Here is a 15917-nt window from a genome sequence, read left to right as displayed (position 1 = left end):
AGTTGCGCTCAGCGGAGGTCAATGATCTGGATGCGAAAGCGACTGGCCTTTCCGAGCCATCTGGAAACTTATGTGAGAGCACAGCCCCGATACCATATGGAGAAGCATCACAAGCTAAGCGAATAGGCAGCGTTGGGTTAAAGTGAGCCAACACTTCCTTAGAGGTGATCAGTGCTTTGCTCTTTTGAAAAGCCCGCTTACAATCATCGCTCCACTTCCATGGTATTCCCATTTGCAAAAGAATGTTTAGCGGGTGTAACACCGTGGATAAATTTGGAAGAAACTTATGGCAATAGTTAACCAACCCGAGGAACGACCTCAACTGGGATACATTTTCTGGTGCAGGAGCTTTTACAACAGCTTCGATCTTGTCAGGTGACTTATGGAGCCCCTCCCGGTCAATGACGTGGCCGCAGTACGAGATTCGCTTTTGAAAGAACTCGCATTTCTGGCGATTAACTCTGAGCCCATATTCTTTCAATCTGATGAGCACCTGCTCCAAATTCGCGAGGTGATCATTATCGTTATCTCCTGTAATCAGGATGTCATCCAGGTAGCATTGTGTGCCTGGAATTCCCTGCAATACCTGCTCCATGGCCCTTTGCCAAATCGCTGGAGCTGATGCCACTCCAAAAACCAGTCTATTATACCGATATAAGCCCTTATGCATGTTGATCGTGAGATACTGATGTGACGCTTCATCAACTTCCATCTGTAGGTACGCCTGCGCCAGGTCTATCTTAGTGAAGTGTTTCCCGCCAGACAGCGAAGCGAAGATATCTTCAATCCGCGGAAGCGGATATTGCACCGTGTGAAGAACCGGATAAACAGTGATCTTGAAATCGCCACAGATGCGAACCTTCCCAGGTTCCCCCGGCTTGTTGCTCAACGAACGCTTCATGACAGGAACAATGGGTGCAGCGCATTTGCTCCAGTCCACCTTGGACAGTACCCCTGAATGTTCTAGCCCTTCCAGCTCTGCTTCCACAGCAGGTCGTATCGCATAAGGCACTGGTCTGGCTTTGAAAAATTTTGGGTTTGCATGTTCTTCAACCTTGATGGTTGCCGTAATTCCTTTCAGTGTTCCAAGTCCCTGTTGGAACACCTCCTTAGCATCGTCTAAGATTTTGGACAGTCGTTTAGGTTTGACGTCGTCCTCCTTACAGGCATCTACAGTCAGTGCTTGTATGGAATGCCAGTCCACATTTATTCTCCGGATCCATTCCCGTCCCAGTAGTGGCGGACCTCCATCAGGTAACACATACAAGTCCATTTTCTGACTTTCTTTACCATTGTAGACCACGTTTACTTTTATCTTTCCTTTGGGGTATACTATTTGCCCCGTGTATGTTTTCAATACAATCTCCGTATCCCTCAGGGGAATGTGCGAGAATAACCTTTTGTAATCTTGCTTATTCATGACCGTTAATGCCGACCCAGTGTCCAATTCCATCTTCACTTGGACTCCTGCTATCCGAAGCGTGACCCAGATAGTTTGGCGGTCTGCTGTGTTACCCACATTATGTATTTTCAGACAACCCAGTTGCTTACTGCTGGAGTCTGAATCCGTCTTCTGTTCATCTGAACTGTTCTCTGTCACCTTGTGTACTTTTTTGTACTTCTCCTGCGGTGACTTTTTGCTGCTGGTCTTCTTTCCTGACCGGCATACTCTCGCTATGTGACCAAGTTTGCCACATTGCCTGCATTCTTTATCTTTGAACCAGCACTGGTTCTGGTCATGCGTTGTCCTTCCACAACGATAGCACTTTACTGTGCCCAATGCCATTTCATTGGTGCTGAATTCCAATGGCCTTTGCTGTATCTCTGCAGCGCCTCGTGCTGCTGCCTCGTGGGATGCTGCAATGCTGAAAGCGTTGTCCAGCGTAAGGTCCTTTTCCTCTAGCAGTCGCTTCTGGGTTCCTTCCCTTAGGAGCCCACACACAAACTTATCTCTCAGTGCGTCTGCTAGTCCTGTTCCGAACTGGCAGTACTTTGATAACTTGCGTAGTTCTGTTAGGAATTCAGCATTGCTTTCTTCTTTAAGTTGAATTCTTTTGTAGAATTTAAATCGTTCCGCTATCAGCAGCAGCGTGGGGTTTAAATGCTCCTGCAGGATAGTAACAGTATCCGCGAAACTCTTCCCTACCGGTTTGTCTGGTGTTACAAGGTTCCTTAATAACCCGTACGTCTTCGCACCCATTGAGTTTAATAGGGTTAGTGCTTTCTTATCATCCGGTACCTCATTCGTTGTACAGTAAACTTCGATGCATTCCACATAAGTGGCCCAATCTTCCACATCGTTATCAAAAGCAGTGATGTTACCCGTTTTTGGCATCCTTGCTGAGTTTCTCCTTCCCCTTTGGATATTATTATTATTATTTTTTTTTTTTAAATGGCGGCTTTTCCCGCGCTTGTCTTCTTCCCCCGCCGACTCAAAATGGCGATTCCCGCGCTGTTGCCGTCCACGCCTCCCAGCGGTCCTTTATTTTCCCCTGCATTGCTGTTCTTGTTCCCCCGCCGCTCCCGCGGTCCCTGTGGCCATAAACGCTTTTCTGGCTGCTGCGCGTCTCTGCCCGATTGCAGTCCGGCCCCTGACACCGGCTGCGGTCGTGTTCTCCGCCCTTTTCGTCGTTTTCCCTCCCCTTCTCCCCTGACAACTCGGCCGACTTCTCCCCCGTGCCGCTCGATCGGGCTTACCCACCGCTGTCGTAGAAGGGATGCTCACTGATGCTTGACTTCGTGGTCAGCAAACCAACCCGGGTTTCCGATGGCCTCCCGTGCGATGCAGGATGTTGAGGGCGGATGCCCTTTTTCGACGCCCGTTCCTGAGGACGAAGCTTCCTTTGATGCAAAACTGCCGCAAGGTAAGATCAGACTCGTTGCCACTGTTGAGTCTGTGGTTCCAATTGCAGTTATACTGAATAACAGGACACAGACTACAGAAGTAAGTAAACAGGTCTTTAGTGATTGAGGGTCAGGGCTGAACTGGGATACACTTTGCTCTGCAGGGTTTATAGACCGATGTGGTCACCACCGGTACTACAATGTACAGGAGCCCTCAAAAAGTAGTCCATCACCTTAAGGTATCCTCTTAAGGTGGTACAGGTTACATACACTACAAGAGGGTGGTGAATCTTTGGAATTCTCTAGCCCAGAGGGCTGTGGAGGCTCAGTCATTGAGTACATTCAAGACCGAGATCGATAGATTTTTGGATATTAAGGGAATCAAGGGATATGGGGATAGTGCAGGAAGGTGGAGATGAGGTAGAAGATCAGCCATGATCATATTGAATGGCAGAGCAGGCTCGAAGGGCCAAATGGCCGACTCCTGCTCCTATTTCTTATGTTCTTATGTAAATGGAAAGTCCCCTCTAGGACTGCAGTGGATCTCCCACACCTCCGAGTTGTATTGTGCCGCAAACACCTGACACTGAACAGAGCTCAGGTATCAATGGTAGACTTTTATCATAATTGAAATGATGTGCGGGTTAAAAGAGATTAAAGAAAGAACTGCGGCATTGTCAGCTTCTTGAGACATTACTTAACGTGTCATCGTCAGAAAGAAGAAATAAAAACGGTCTGAATTTGGAGAACGAGGGATTATTGGGGAAGTTTTCCTCCGCTATTTGTAACAAAATCATAAACACGTTCTTTATCCTCTCATTTACCAATTCACTACAAATAGGAAACAACTTTTAATCGGTTGGCTTTGAGCACGGAGTCAGACTATGCCTTGGCTAAGCTATTTCCAATAGGAAAATACTCACCAACTTTACTGCAACATTGGCTTTGCTCCTAGCTTCCATTGCAATACCTGCGGCTTCTTCAACCAGCGCTTGGATCTTGGAGTGTGCGTTAACAGCCACTGTGGCATTCAGAGACATGTTACTTACAGCTGAAAGGGAACTAATGACAGGAAACAGTTCAGTGCAATGGCTCGCACGGTACTGTAACATCTCTACCAAAAATGACGTTTCTCTTTGCCCTTGTTAATTTTCTTCCTATTTCAGCCAAAGGATGAGACCGTCTAGACCGTACACATCGCTCTCTGAATGAGAACCGGTCTCTGCAGATTCTCCTGCCCTTGCAAACTGGAGCGTTCTGCATCTAAAAGGCATTCTATTCAGTAGTCTAGCTAAGAACTAGTTTGTTAATAGAATCTGCAGTTCAGTCAAGCTGGGATTTATTTGCCTGGGACCGGGGAAAAATACAAATATGGAGCAGTGTAGCAGTACAGCAGCATTTACCTTTTCGGATGCAGGGGGAATTTTAACCCAAAAAAACGGGTGGGCTGGGGTCGGGTGGGTTGTCAAAGTGTTAAAAATCTAAATCTCGACCAGAAACCGCCTTCCGGTTTAATGGAGACGGAACAGGGGACAAGCAGCCAATCCACTCCCAGGAGACGGTTCGGCCATTTAAATATTATAATCAGGCTGGTGTGCCTCAGATTTAACGACCATTTAAAATTCAACAGTGGCTGGTCGTGTTTCCCAGGCCTCGTGAAACCCGCCAGCTAATGGAAGGCGAGGACTGCTGGATCTAGGAGGTTACCTCCTGGATCCAGCGCCCCTGCCTAATCCATCCCCCACGATCGGAGACCCCCCACCACGAGGCCTCCAATCGCCTTCCCAGCCTCTGCCCCCCGCATGCTCCTCTGGCCCCCCCGATATCTTCTGCCACCCTCCCCCACCACCCCTGATACTCCTCCGGCCCCCACTTGATGAGCCTCTGGCCCCCCTGGAACAGCCCCCAGCCCCCCCTGATGTGCCCATGCCCCCCCGCCACACAATGCTCCTCCGACCACCCGATCAGCCCTCAGCCCCCCCGATGCGCCCATGTCCCCCCCCACCCCCACACAATGCTCCTCCGACCCTCCGATCAGCCCCCAGCACCCCCCGATGCGCCCATGTCCCCCCCCCCAACACAATGCTCCTCCGACCCCTCGATCAGCCCCCAGCCACCGCCCCCATGCGCCCATGGCTTCCCCTCCCCCACACAATGCTCCTCCGACCCTCCGATCAGCCCCTAGCTCCCCCCTGATGTGCCCATGTCCCCCCCCCACACAAAGCTCCTCCACCCTCCGATCAGCCCCCAGCCCCTCCGTGATGTGCCCATGTCCCCCCCCCCAAACAATGCTCCTCCGACCCCCCAATCAGCCCCCAGCCCCCCGATGCCACTCTGGCCCCCCCCGCACAATGCTCCTCTGACCCCCCGATCAGCCCCCAGCCCCCCCGATGCACCCATGGCCCCCCTCCCCACACAATGCTCCTCCGACCCCCCAATCAGCCCCCAGCCCCCCCGCCCACCCCCCCACACAATGCTCCTCCGACCCCCCCGATCAGCCCCCGGCCCTCTGATGCTACTCTGGCCCCCATGTGATGATCCCCCGCACGCCATGCAATCCCTCGTCTCTGTCTACCCGCCCGTTGGCAGCAGCCTCTCCATCTGGCTGGCTGCAGGCGGGAAGCAAAGGTTTCAAATGCAAATCAGGCCCTGCCATTAAATTCGGCAGGACCTGCGGGGAAACCCATTCTCCCGGGTGTCCCGACCGCTTCCGAACCCCCCCACCCCCCGCTCCCAACCCGCCAAGGTATTAAAATTCAGGCCAGAAGATCTGTAAGAAAACTTGTTTAGCACCTTTTGTTTCAATGACTAAGAATATACATATATAAAGTTTTAAAGATTTAGAAAGGGAAGCACTTGATCTAAGGATTTGCAAGTAATCAATGTATTTGATTGGTTGGGCCCAAGGAATCCAGTGATAGCTGTGGGTTTTGAATCTGCATTGTTACAACACCAGGGCTCTGAGGATTGAAAAAGCTCCATAACCCAGTATTTTTTTTAAAAAACCTTAGTTACAACAATTTCTTCACTGAAACAAAATGATGCTTCAAAATGTTGCCAATCTGACCGCTTTTTCTTGACAACGATGCAATACATTGAATTATCAACACAGAATGCCGTGCAGGTGGTCACAATGGCCGCCAAGTGGAGTTCTGCTACTGCAGAGGACACATTTACAGAGACTGACCTGTTTAGCAGATTAGCAAGCTTATTGAGTTCCTCCGCGTGGTCCTCTGCCCTGTAGACAAGACTGAGCACGCTCTTTTGTGTCATTTCCATTACCAGCTTGTCAATGTGCATCCTCATCTTAGCATTCCACAAATCCAGCTGATCACTGTATTGCTCCAGAAACTGTAGTCACAGATACCAAGAGTAACAATTTTAACAAAAAGAAAAAAATACTATCAATACAGAATGCCATACAGGTGGTCACAATGGCTTGCAATTGGAGTTCTGTTACGACAGAGGGCATATTTTCATAGGCTCTTTATCTATCTATATATATAAACCGGTCCGTCCATCTCTCTGTCTGTCTGTCTGTTTGTCTGTCTGTTTGTCTGTCTGTCCGGCTATACAATCAAAGGTTATAGAGCATACCTACACATTTGTTATATCAAAAGAAAGCTTATCATTAGGGGACTCTAATAGGCATATTTACTTTTTGGTCAGACAAAAATTGTTCCGACAGTATACAAAAAAGGTTCAAAAAACGGCAACATTCCGCTCATTAGCGTTGAGTGACACGATGGTTGACCAATCGTACAGGGGATTAACCTGATGGTTGACCAATCGGTGCGTCACGGGGGGCGTTTCATTGTGGTGTGGGCGGGCCTAATCCTTCTGAGCTGAGGTGAGTGGCCGCCATCTTGATTCCTAACTATTCATTTATTTTTCCCACTTTCTGCGTGTTTATTTTCAAATATAGATTTCCAGCAAAAAAAAAGTTGCTTTTAAAACACAATTAAATTGTTTTTAAAAAAAGTTAATTAATTTGTAAATATTTCTCTAACCTCATTAATTTTCCTACCTTTCACCCTTTTTTTTTCCTGTTGACTCGCTACGTCCGCCGGGCGCCGCAACCTTCCAGGGTTACCCCGCCTGCAGGCCTCGAAGCCTCGGCCTCTCCTCCCCAGCCATGCCTGAGCTAGGCACCTTCCGCCCCACTCAACAAGCGGCCCACAGTCGCCGCCATCTTTGTAAAGGCTGGCGGGGCGGGACTGAGCCGAGCGTAGCCACCACCGCCATCTTTGTAAAGGCTGGCGGGGCGGTACGGAGCTCCGTGGAGCCATCGCCGGCGCTGGGCTCGGGTGCTTTGTGGCCTGCGGCCGAACGGCGGCTGCGGAGCTCGGGCTGCCCGGGATGCTGGGCTCGGCTGGGCCATGTCAGTGCGGGTGCCCGAGGCCCCGGGGCCTAGCCTTCTCCAACCGCCGGCAGCGCAACTCTCAACACTGGCAGAGGGGAGAGGGGAGAGGGTCTGCTAGCTCCACCCCTCCCTTTCCCCCCCTTCCCTTTCCCCCTCCTTCCCCCACACCCCCTTCCCCCCACACCCCCTTCCCACCCCCCCTCCCACACACACCCTTTCCCCCCCTCCACACACCCCCTTTCCCCCCCTCCACACACCCCCTTTCCCCCTCTCCACACACCCGCTTTCCCCCCCTCCACACACCCCCTTTCCCCCTCCACACCCCCCCTTTCCCCCCTCCACACACCCCCTTTCCCCCCCTCCACACACCCCTTTCCCCCCCTCCACACACCCCCTTTCCCCCCCTCCACACACCCCCTTTCCCCCCTCCACACACCCCCTTTCCCCCCTCCACACACCCCCTTTCCCCCCCTCCCACACACCCCCTTCCCCTTCCGGCCCCCATACCCCCTTCCCACCACCCCCTTCCCCTTTCTCTCCTTCCCTCTCTCTCTCCTTCCCTCTCTGTCTCTCTCTCTCCTTCCCTGTCTCTGTCTCTCTCTCCCTCTCTCTCTCTCTCCCTCTCTCTCTCATTCCCTCTCTCTTTCTCCTTCGCTCTCTGTCTCTCTCTCCTTCCCTCTCTCTCTCTCCTTCCCTCTCTCTCTCTCTCTCCTTCCCTCTGCTGTCTGTCTCTCTCTCCTTCCCTCTCTCTCTCTCTCCTTCCCTCTCTCTCTCTCTCTCTCCTTCCCCCTTCTCTCTCTCCTTCCCCCCTCTCTCTCTCCTCCCTCCCCCCCTCTCTCCTCCCCCCCCTCTCTCTCCTTTCCCCCCCCTCTCTCTCCTTCCCCCCCCTCTCTCTCTCCTTCCCCCCCTCTCTCTGTCTGGCACAGGGTTCTTGAGTTCCCTCGGCACCACCGGGCACTCCAGCTAGTATTTTATATAGCACCTTTCACAACCACCGGATGCCCCAAAGCACTTTACAGCCAAAGGAGTACTTTTTGAAGCACGGTGGCATAGTGGTTAGCACTGTTGCCTCACAGCGCCAGGGACCCGGGTTCAAATCCGGCCTCGGGTGACTGTCTGTGTGGAGTTTGCACATTCTCCCCGTGTTTGCGTGGGTTTCCTCCGGGTGCTCCGGTTTCCTCCCACAGTCCAAAGATGTGCGGGTTAGGTTGATTGGCCATGATAAAAAATTGGCCCTTAGTGTTAGGGGGGATTAAATACGTGGGGTTACGGGGATAGGGCTTGGGTGGGATGGCTGTCGGTGTAGGGACCGGGTGCTAGGGTTTGGATGATCAGCCATGATCTCGTTGAATGGCGGAGCAGGCTCGAAGGGCCGAATGGCCTACTCCTGCTCCTATGTTTCTATGTTTCTTCTATGTAATGTAGGAAACGCGGCAGCCAATTTGCGCACAGCAAGGTCCCACAAGCAGCAATGTGATAATGTCCAGATAATCTGATTTTTTTTTTTTTTAAAGTGATGTTGATTGAGGGATAAATATTGGCCAGGATACCGGGGATAACTCCCCTGCTCTTCTTCGAAATAGTGTCATGGGATCTTTTACGTCCACCTGGGAGGGCAGAAGGGGCCTTGGTTTAACGTCTCGCCCAAAAGACGGCACCTCCGACAGTGAAGCACTCCCTCAGCACTGCACTGGAGTGTCTGCCTAGATTTTTGTGCTCACATCTCTGGAGTGGGACTTGAACCCACAACCTTCAGACTCAGGGGCGAGGGTGCTGCCCACTGAGCCACGGCTGACAGCAAGTACTGAAAATACACAAAGGTCGTTGCTTCTTAGGCCTGAGCATGGCACGAAATACAATCCAACTACATTTCACAACACAGATCTCTGCTGGCTCCCTGAAAGCTTAGTGGGTAAATCCACTGGAAACAGCTTAGTGCCATAGACCAAGGAAGTACCACATAGGTCGCAATACAGTAGGTCATTCCTAATCTATACAGTTAGCTAATCTCAACCAGTATGATAGTGGCACAACAACTAGATTCAATGCTCCCAGCTGAGGGGTGAGGGGGGTAGGGGGGGGGAGATTGCGGTCCTGTGACACTCGCTGAAAAGTGCACATTTGTGGGCATCGGCTGGGACGGGACTGTGCTCAGCTGTGATTCCTCTCGCTCCGGTGAATACTGACACTCGCTATCTCGGTCACACATGCCACTGTCCAGGTTCGCATAAAGAATGGCCACGTGGACAAAGTCTGCCAGTGTCTGTGGAACCATACCCAAGCCTTATGGGAAGAAGGTAGAAAATGAGGGAGGAAAGCGGGAATTTGTTGGTAATGATTTGCACAAATCCAAGGCAATTTGAAATGTAGCTATTTCAGCTAAGTTAGAATTTTGTTCAACCCAATCTGATGTCACTCTATCAAATAACAGGCACTAAGGCCTAGAAATTCAGTGGGCTGCGCCACCCGTTAGCTCCTTAAGAGGGCGCTAAGTGGGTCGGAAGCCACTGGCCATGCCTCCCGCTAAATTCAGCGGGACGCTAATGGCGGCGTGAGCCGTTAGCGCTGCGCCGCTACCGATGACGTCATCAGTGTGCGCAGCGCCCCGATCGCGATATTTAGATGCGCCCCCTGCTTTAACGCCGGACGCTATGTGCAACCGGTTCAGGGGGGCCTACCTGCAGCGGTAGAGATGCTAATTAAAGGAGGTGCGGGGCGGCCAGTTTTGTTGCTGGCCGCCTGCCAGCACCTCTCCGCGCTGCCGTCCCCGGCCTCCTGAGCCCCCCTCACCGTGGAGTGCCAACTGCGTTCCAAGAGCCCGGCACTTCTCCTCGGTGCCGGGCTCTTTTGCCAGCACTCGCGATCCTCGGGGGCCCAGCTGGGCCCCAGATTGTGCTGCACAAGGCCCCTCCCCTTTAAGAAGGGGAGGAAGGCCTGCAGTACCGCAGCACGACGTGCCACAGCGTGTGGCGCTGCGGCACGTTGCGCAGCGATATTCAGTTACAGCACCCCAAGAGGGAGGCGGGGCGCCTCCAGTAGCGCCGCGCTTCCCTCTGGGGCACGCCAACTGAATTTCCGGCGGGCGGCCGCGACTGCTTCCGGGGCGCTACTTTTAGCGCCCTGGCAAGGCTGGCGACCCAAACGGGGCTATAGTGAATTTCTAGGCCTAAGTCTCTCATCCTTACTAGTCTACATAGAATAAAATCAATCAAAATCCAAATTTCTTGCAGGTTAAATACTAACTTGATTAATGTGGAATTTACATAAGAATATAAGAGTTAGGAGCAGGAGTAGGCCAGATGGTCCCTCGATCCTGCTCCGCCATTCAATAAGATCATGGCTGATCTTCGACTGCAACTCCACTTTCCCACTCGATCCCCATATCCCTTGATTCCCCTAGAGTCTAAAAATCTATCTATCTCAGCCTTGAATATACTCAATGACTGAGCATCTGGGGCAGAGAATTCCAAAGATTTACAAGCTCCTGGGGGAAGAAATTCCTCCTCATCTTAGTCTTAAATGGCCGACCCCTTATCCTGAGACTATGCCCCCTAGTTCTAGACACTCCAGCCAGGGGAAACGCCCTCTCAGCATCTACCCTGTCAATCCCCCTCAGAATCTTATATGTTTCAATGAGATGACCTCTCATTCTTCTAAACTCCAGAGAATATAGGCCCAGGTTGTACCATTAGCTTTACGGTATTTACAATGTTGGCATAACTTATTGCCGTCGGCTGCAGAATTGCTCCTGATCTCCATGGCAGAGGGCTGGTCTCCGTAGACCACACTTACACACCACCTGGTGACTTGCTATACAGTCGCAGTGGTAGATGACTAGAAGCAAGTCACCACCAGTCTTAGCCAGCGATGGCGGGTGGCATGGGCATGGGAATAAAAGTGAACAGGTGCAATGAAACTTACAGCTGTGCTGTTCACGACATCTTCCGCCAGATTTGCTGCATGGTCGACCATATCTCTTCCATCTTGGATCAGGGTTACCGTCAGCCCCCTGATTTTCCTGATTGTCTGCTGTTTTTCCTGCGTACAATTGTGTTTGACATCAGTCAGCAATTTGAACAAAACACGGTGACTGACAATGGTCTTTTTTCACAAGAAACCTGATAGGTGCTTTTAAAACTCTGTATGAAGAACACTACTAGTTGCAAAGTGAATTTGCATTTTTTTATATGGATATTGGGAGTAATTTTTCAGCGACTCCATTCCTGGAAATGACCGGAAAAGTGGGAGCACTGTGAATCAGTGCATGAATCGGGGATGCAGATCTCTATGCCCACTCTTTGCAATCCTGTTCCTGTGCCAGGAGCAGAGTCTACAGATATTCGCCCTTTGGACTAAGATCTTCTGGTGGTTCAAGATTTTGATTTCGCTACATGAACTCTCAGGTGTTCCAAGAATTTTCAGGAATCAAATGAATTTTTGAGCAACTTTCATCATTGGCAGACCACGTCGGCTCAACATTAAAGAATCAAGTCCTGTAGGCTCCTTGCAAAATTTGTTGAAATATCTTGATCTTGAATTCAAGAGTACCGGAGCTCAGAGCCTCAGAGTAGTAAAAGCTAAGAGGTAAAAGTGTCAGTAACTGTGCAGGGTGACGACTTATGCAGACTTCAATGTCAGATGACAATTTTCGACCCTACGACCAGCCAAGTCATTACTTAATTGTTTTTTTTTTTAAAAACTCTCTTTCTTGCTGACATGTCAGTTGTATTTCAACAGGGCTATCAGAAACTAATTTCAAGTGACCATTGTAATCTAAAATCTCATTTTCAGTACAGGTTAGATTGTACGAAAATCACACTACTGTACTAAGCAGGGTGTCACATAACAGGAACTTTTCGACGGTGTTTTTCATTTATATTGGCAGACCTCTGTCCCTGAATTCCTGATACGAGCTCACTCCCCTTGCGTGAATCTCTTTGCTGGAAGCATGAATTTGTAAAATTTACAAGTCGTACTCTATTCTTTATTCCTTTATCAGTCATCGATATGTATGGTGAAAAAGCTGAGGCTCCAGCACAGATCCCTGGGGAACACCACTTATTACAGCCTGCCAATCAGAGTACATTCCCTTTATCCTTACTCTCTGACTCCTACCTGCCAACTAATTATAACCCATGTCACAAGGCTACTGCCAACTCCGTGCAAATTTTAATTTTGCTAATAGTCTCGTTTACGGAACCTTATCAGGACACGCATACACTCAACTGATGGGGGCATAGATCCATCCAATTAATAAGAGACTACAACCAGTTAATCAGCTGGTTTGAGCGCCTAACAACTGTGGGAAATTATAAACTGGTTCATTATCAGTATCTCTCTCTTGCCTTGAAACAATTTGTAAGGGTGATGGGCATGCGTTTATCAAATTCAAGGTAACCAGTCACCTTCGCATCATGTTGGTTTAACAACTCTACCAGTGTGGCGTAAAATGTATCTATAGTTCGGGGGTTGTCTGAATGACTCATTTTCAAAAGAAAAAAAACACAATTAAATGCCTTCCTTGTGCTCTGTTCCATTTGGATGGCAGTGACCAGAATCAATAGTAATTATAGGCCCTGTGGGCCTCCGTTACTGGAGTAAAGTGTGCCTTGTATATTTTCCTTTTACCTTGAGCTCTACCAGGCTGCTCAAGATGCTGTGGAGAAGCCTGCTTGTTTCATTGGTGTTTGTGCGCGCTTCATTCACTAGGTCCTGGGCTTCGCGCAACTTGCTGCTGTGTTGCACCAACATATCTACGACCCGGCTTTTCAAGTCCTCCAGTTCCTTCCGAGGTTTCTGAAACTCCTTCTGCACCCGCATCAACAGACCTTCTGCAGCTCTGATTCCATTCATGAAAGAAAGGTGTGACAAGATAAATATCGGGATTTACATGCAATTGTCCTTAGATTTGCAAGTGCAGCATTACCTGAAGATGCCACTTATCAATGCCACCCAGTCCTGCACTCATTGCTCCCAAAAAACATTTTTGTAATACCTTCAATCCAATACGCAGCAACAAGCCTGCCCTGGTCGAAATCAACAGTGACATCTTCTGAGACTGCAACCATGGTGCATTATCCCTTCCTTGACCTCATCAACTTCTCTGAGGCATTCAACACACTTGAACACTCCATTCTGCTCCAGTATTTCTCCTCAATCTACCTGGGAGTGGGGGGGGGGGTGCTGTCCTCTCATTGCTCTGCTCCTACTTGACTTAGCCAGCTCATCCCAGAAATGGGTTCTCTTCTCGCCCCTGCATAGACAACTCTGAAGTGCCCCAAGGTACCATCCTTGGCTTATTTTTCCTCATTTACATACTGCCCCTCAGAGACAGAGACCCTTCTGAGCATCACACATCTCTGGTGGACCTCCACCCACGAAGGAGATGCCTCACTGACCATGGCTGATCTTTCAGTCCTGGGGTCATTATCATGGTAGAGGCAGGCTCCATGGTGACCAACATTCAAACAGGACAAACACAGTGGAGCCCACCTATATCATATATCACACACACTTTCCCAGCCCTGTCCGCCCCAGATATGCTGCTCCCATTGCTAATGGAAATGATTCTGGGCATTATGTAATGCAGATGGGAATTCTGGTTCTTGCATGAACTCCTGCCTATAGTATGCAGTGGCCTGAATCCCTTCCATTAGTAGTAGGAATGGTGTTAGGGGAGAGGGGGCTAGTTCATGTTGATATGCTGATCATGCACCCAAACGCTATCCGATGATTAGCATGTATTTTTTCCTCAGACGGATATAAGAAAACTCTTAAGGATCTCCCCTCACATTGCCAGGCCAAGCTACATGATGAGTTTAACAGCCTTCATTGACCCAGTTGATATTTTTGCTGATTATGTTAAAACTAGTTGACAAATATCTGGTGAAACAACTCACGTCTGTCACAAAGAAAATGATATTTGGTTTCCTTCCTTTGTTACTACCATGTAAACAAAAAGAAAAGACTTGTGTTTATGTAGCACCTTTCATGGCCCCGGGACAAGAAAGTGTCATCACTGTTGTAATGTAGGAAAACATGGCAGCAAAGTGGTGAACAGCAAGATCCCATAAACAGAAATGAGAAAACAGGTCATTTCTTTTCCCCAGTGATGCTGGCTGAGGGATAAATATTGACCAGGGCACTTCCTCTGCGTTTTTTCAAATAGTGCCGTAGGATCTTTCTCGTCCAGTGTTTAATGTCTCCTCCGAACCACTGCACCTCCAGCAGTGCAGCACTTCTCCAATACTGCACTGAAGTGTCGGCCTAGATAATGTGCTCGAGTCTCTGGAGTGGGGCTCAAACTCATGAGCTTCTGACAGAGGCGAGAGTGCTCCCAACTGAGCCAAGCACACCTCAAATACACGTGTTTCCTATGGAATCACTTCGGTTACAGACCAGTTTTCAGCACAGTTGACAAAATGTTCAATCTGGTCGATGAAGTAGTGCAGAGATTTGCACTGGATTCTTTTGAATGAACTAGTCAACAGAAAATTTGTCACCACCTAACTTCAAATCAACAAAAGGTTTTTAAGAAATGGACATAAACAAAGAGGCTGAGAAACTGGTTTTGTGCTGGAAACCGCTGCTGAGCAGGCGGCGCACCCGGAACGCACGCCCGAAGACGTTGGCTCGAAGCTCACTCCAAATTGGGCCATAAAACCGGCAGCTCCGGAGAACAATGGGGTGTCCCGGCACAGCTCGTCGATCAGGGTCTTGGAAAACTCGTAGTCAGCCCCCAAGGGGGGTGGAGGAGTGAGGTGTTGGGTGGAGAAAGAGACAAATGGGAGGGGGCGAACTCGGGCCGACATCGGCCAGCAGTATTGCTGTGCAGCCGGGAAAGGCACACTTGCGTTAACTTAATTCACATTAACGTAACTAAATAGAATTTTACTTAACCTTCCCGTTGGTAGCCTCCAGTGGTCCCTTTAAGGACTGCTGGTTAAGCTGTTGTCGACCCGGAAAACCCTCGGAAAGCATGCGTCACGCGTACTCCGCCCAGTTTATACTGAATCTGCCAGCGCAGTTCTAAAACAGGCACTGGGCTCCTGAGAAGTACATTTAAGGAGCCTACCACTTGTTTTAGGCAGGCGCCCGAACACTTGGAAATCACCAGCTGTACACATGGCAGCCAGTGCACTGCAGGGAGCTCAGGCGCCCGAGATCGCGCCCGGAGATTTGTTCCCCAACTCTAATTTTTCGACCACAAATCAGGCGCAAACGACTCATTTCTTCCCCTGAATGTTTTATATTTTGCAGCTAGGTGGAGACAGCAGTCTTGAGCAAAACAACAGTCCATGCTCTTCGCCCAAGCACTCACTTTAGTTCGGTTACTGAAATTCCTTTTGATTGGCTGAACACTCTCTTCCGCATGATTTCCAGCATATTCGCGATCTCATGCTGAAGCTGCTGCAGGTTGCTGTCTGAAAGATCCAGGTCAGCGCCCAGAGTCTCATTCAGGTGATTCGCTACGTCCACAAGAGCTAAGAACAAACAATCAGCACAAGTTAGTTCAGATAATTTGAAGAAAAGAAAATTGCCGCAGATCAAGCGGTCAGTAATGATCCATCAACTGAACAAAATCTGTATTGGCTGGCAGGATGAGAACAAGGATTCAAGTGTGGAGCAGAACTGGTGCTGCTAAAAGTTGGGTACACCATGGATATATCACACACCCGATATTATTGATCTTGTTGGTAAATACAGGAGC

The 15917-nt window shown here is 49.7% G+C and overlaps 1 protein-coding gene across 1 annotated transcript in view; it reads right to left on the bottom strand.

The window, feature by feature from the left end:
- lama1 (laminin, alpha 1) overlaps positions 1 to 15917 on the bottom strand; it is a 406389-nt gene that overhangs the window by 87320 nt on the left and 303152 nt on the right. Inside the window, exons 36-40 of the mRNA XM_085992396.1 lie at positions 15528 to 15690; positions 12836 to 13046; positions 11129 to 11245; positions 6032 to 6195; positions 3768 to 3906 (exon numbers count right to left, since the gene is read on the bottom strand). Coding sequence (XP_085848522.1) covers positions 3768 to 3906; positions 6032 to 6195; positions 11129 to 11245; positions 12836 to 13046; positions 15528 to 15690 — 794 coding nt within the window. The remainder of the gene's footprint in view (positions 1 to 3767; positions 3907 to 6031; positions 6196 to 11128; positions 11246 to 12835; positions 13047 to 15527; positions 15691 to 15917) is intronic.

This window comes from Somniosus microcephalus, chromosome 7, assembly GCF_052327205.1.
Source record: "Somniosus microcephalus isolate GS21.2 chromosome 7, FLI_Smic_1.0, whole genome shotgun sequence".
Lineage (NCBI taxonomy): Eukaryota > Metazoa > Chordata > Chondrichthyes > Squaliformes > Somniosidae > Somniosus > Somniosus microcephalus.
Note: the sequence above shows the minus strand (reverse complement) of the source record. Positions and strands in the feature narration are given on the sequence as shown.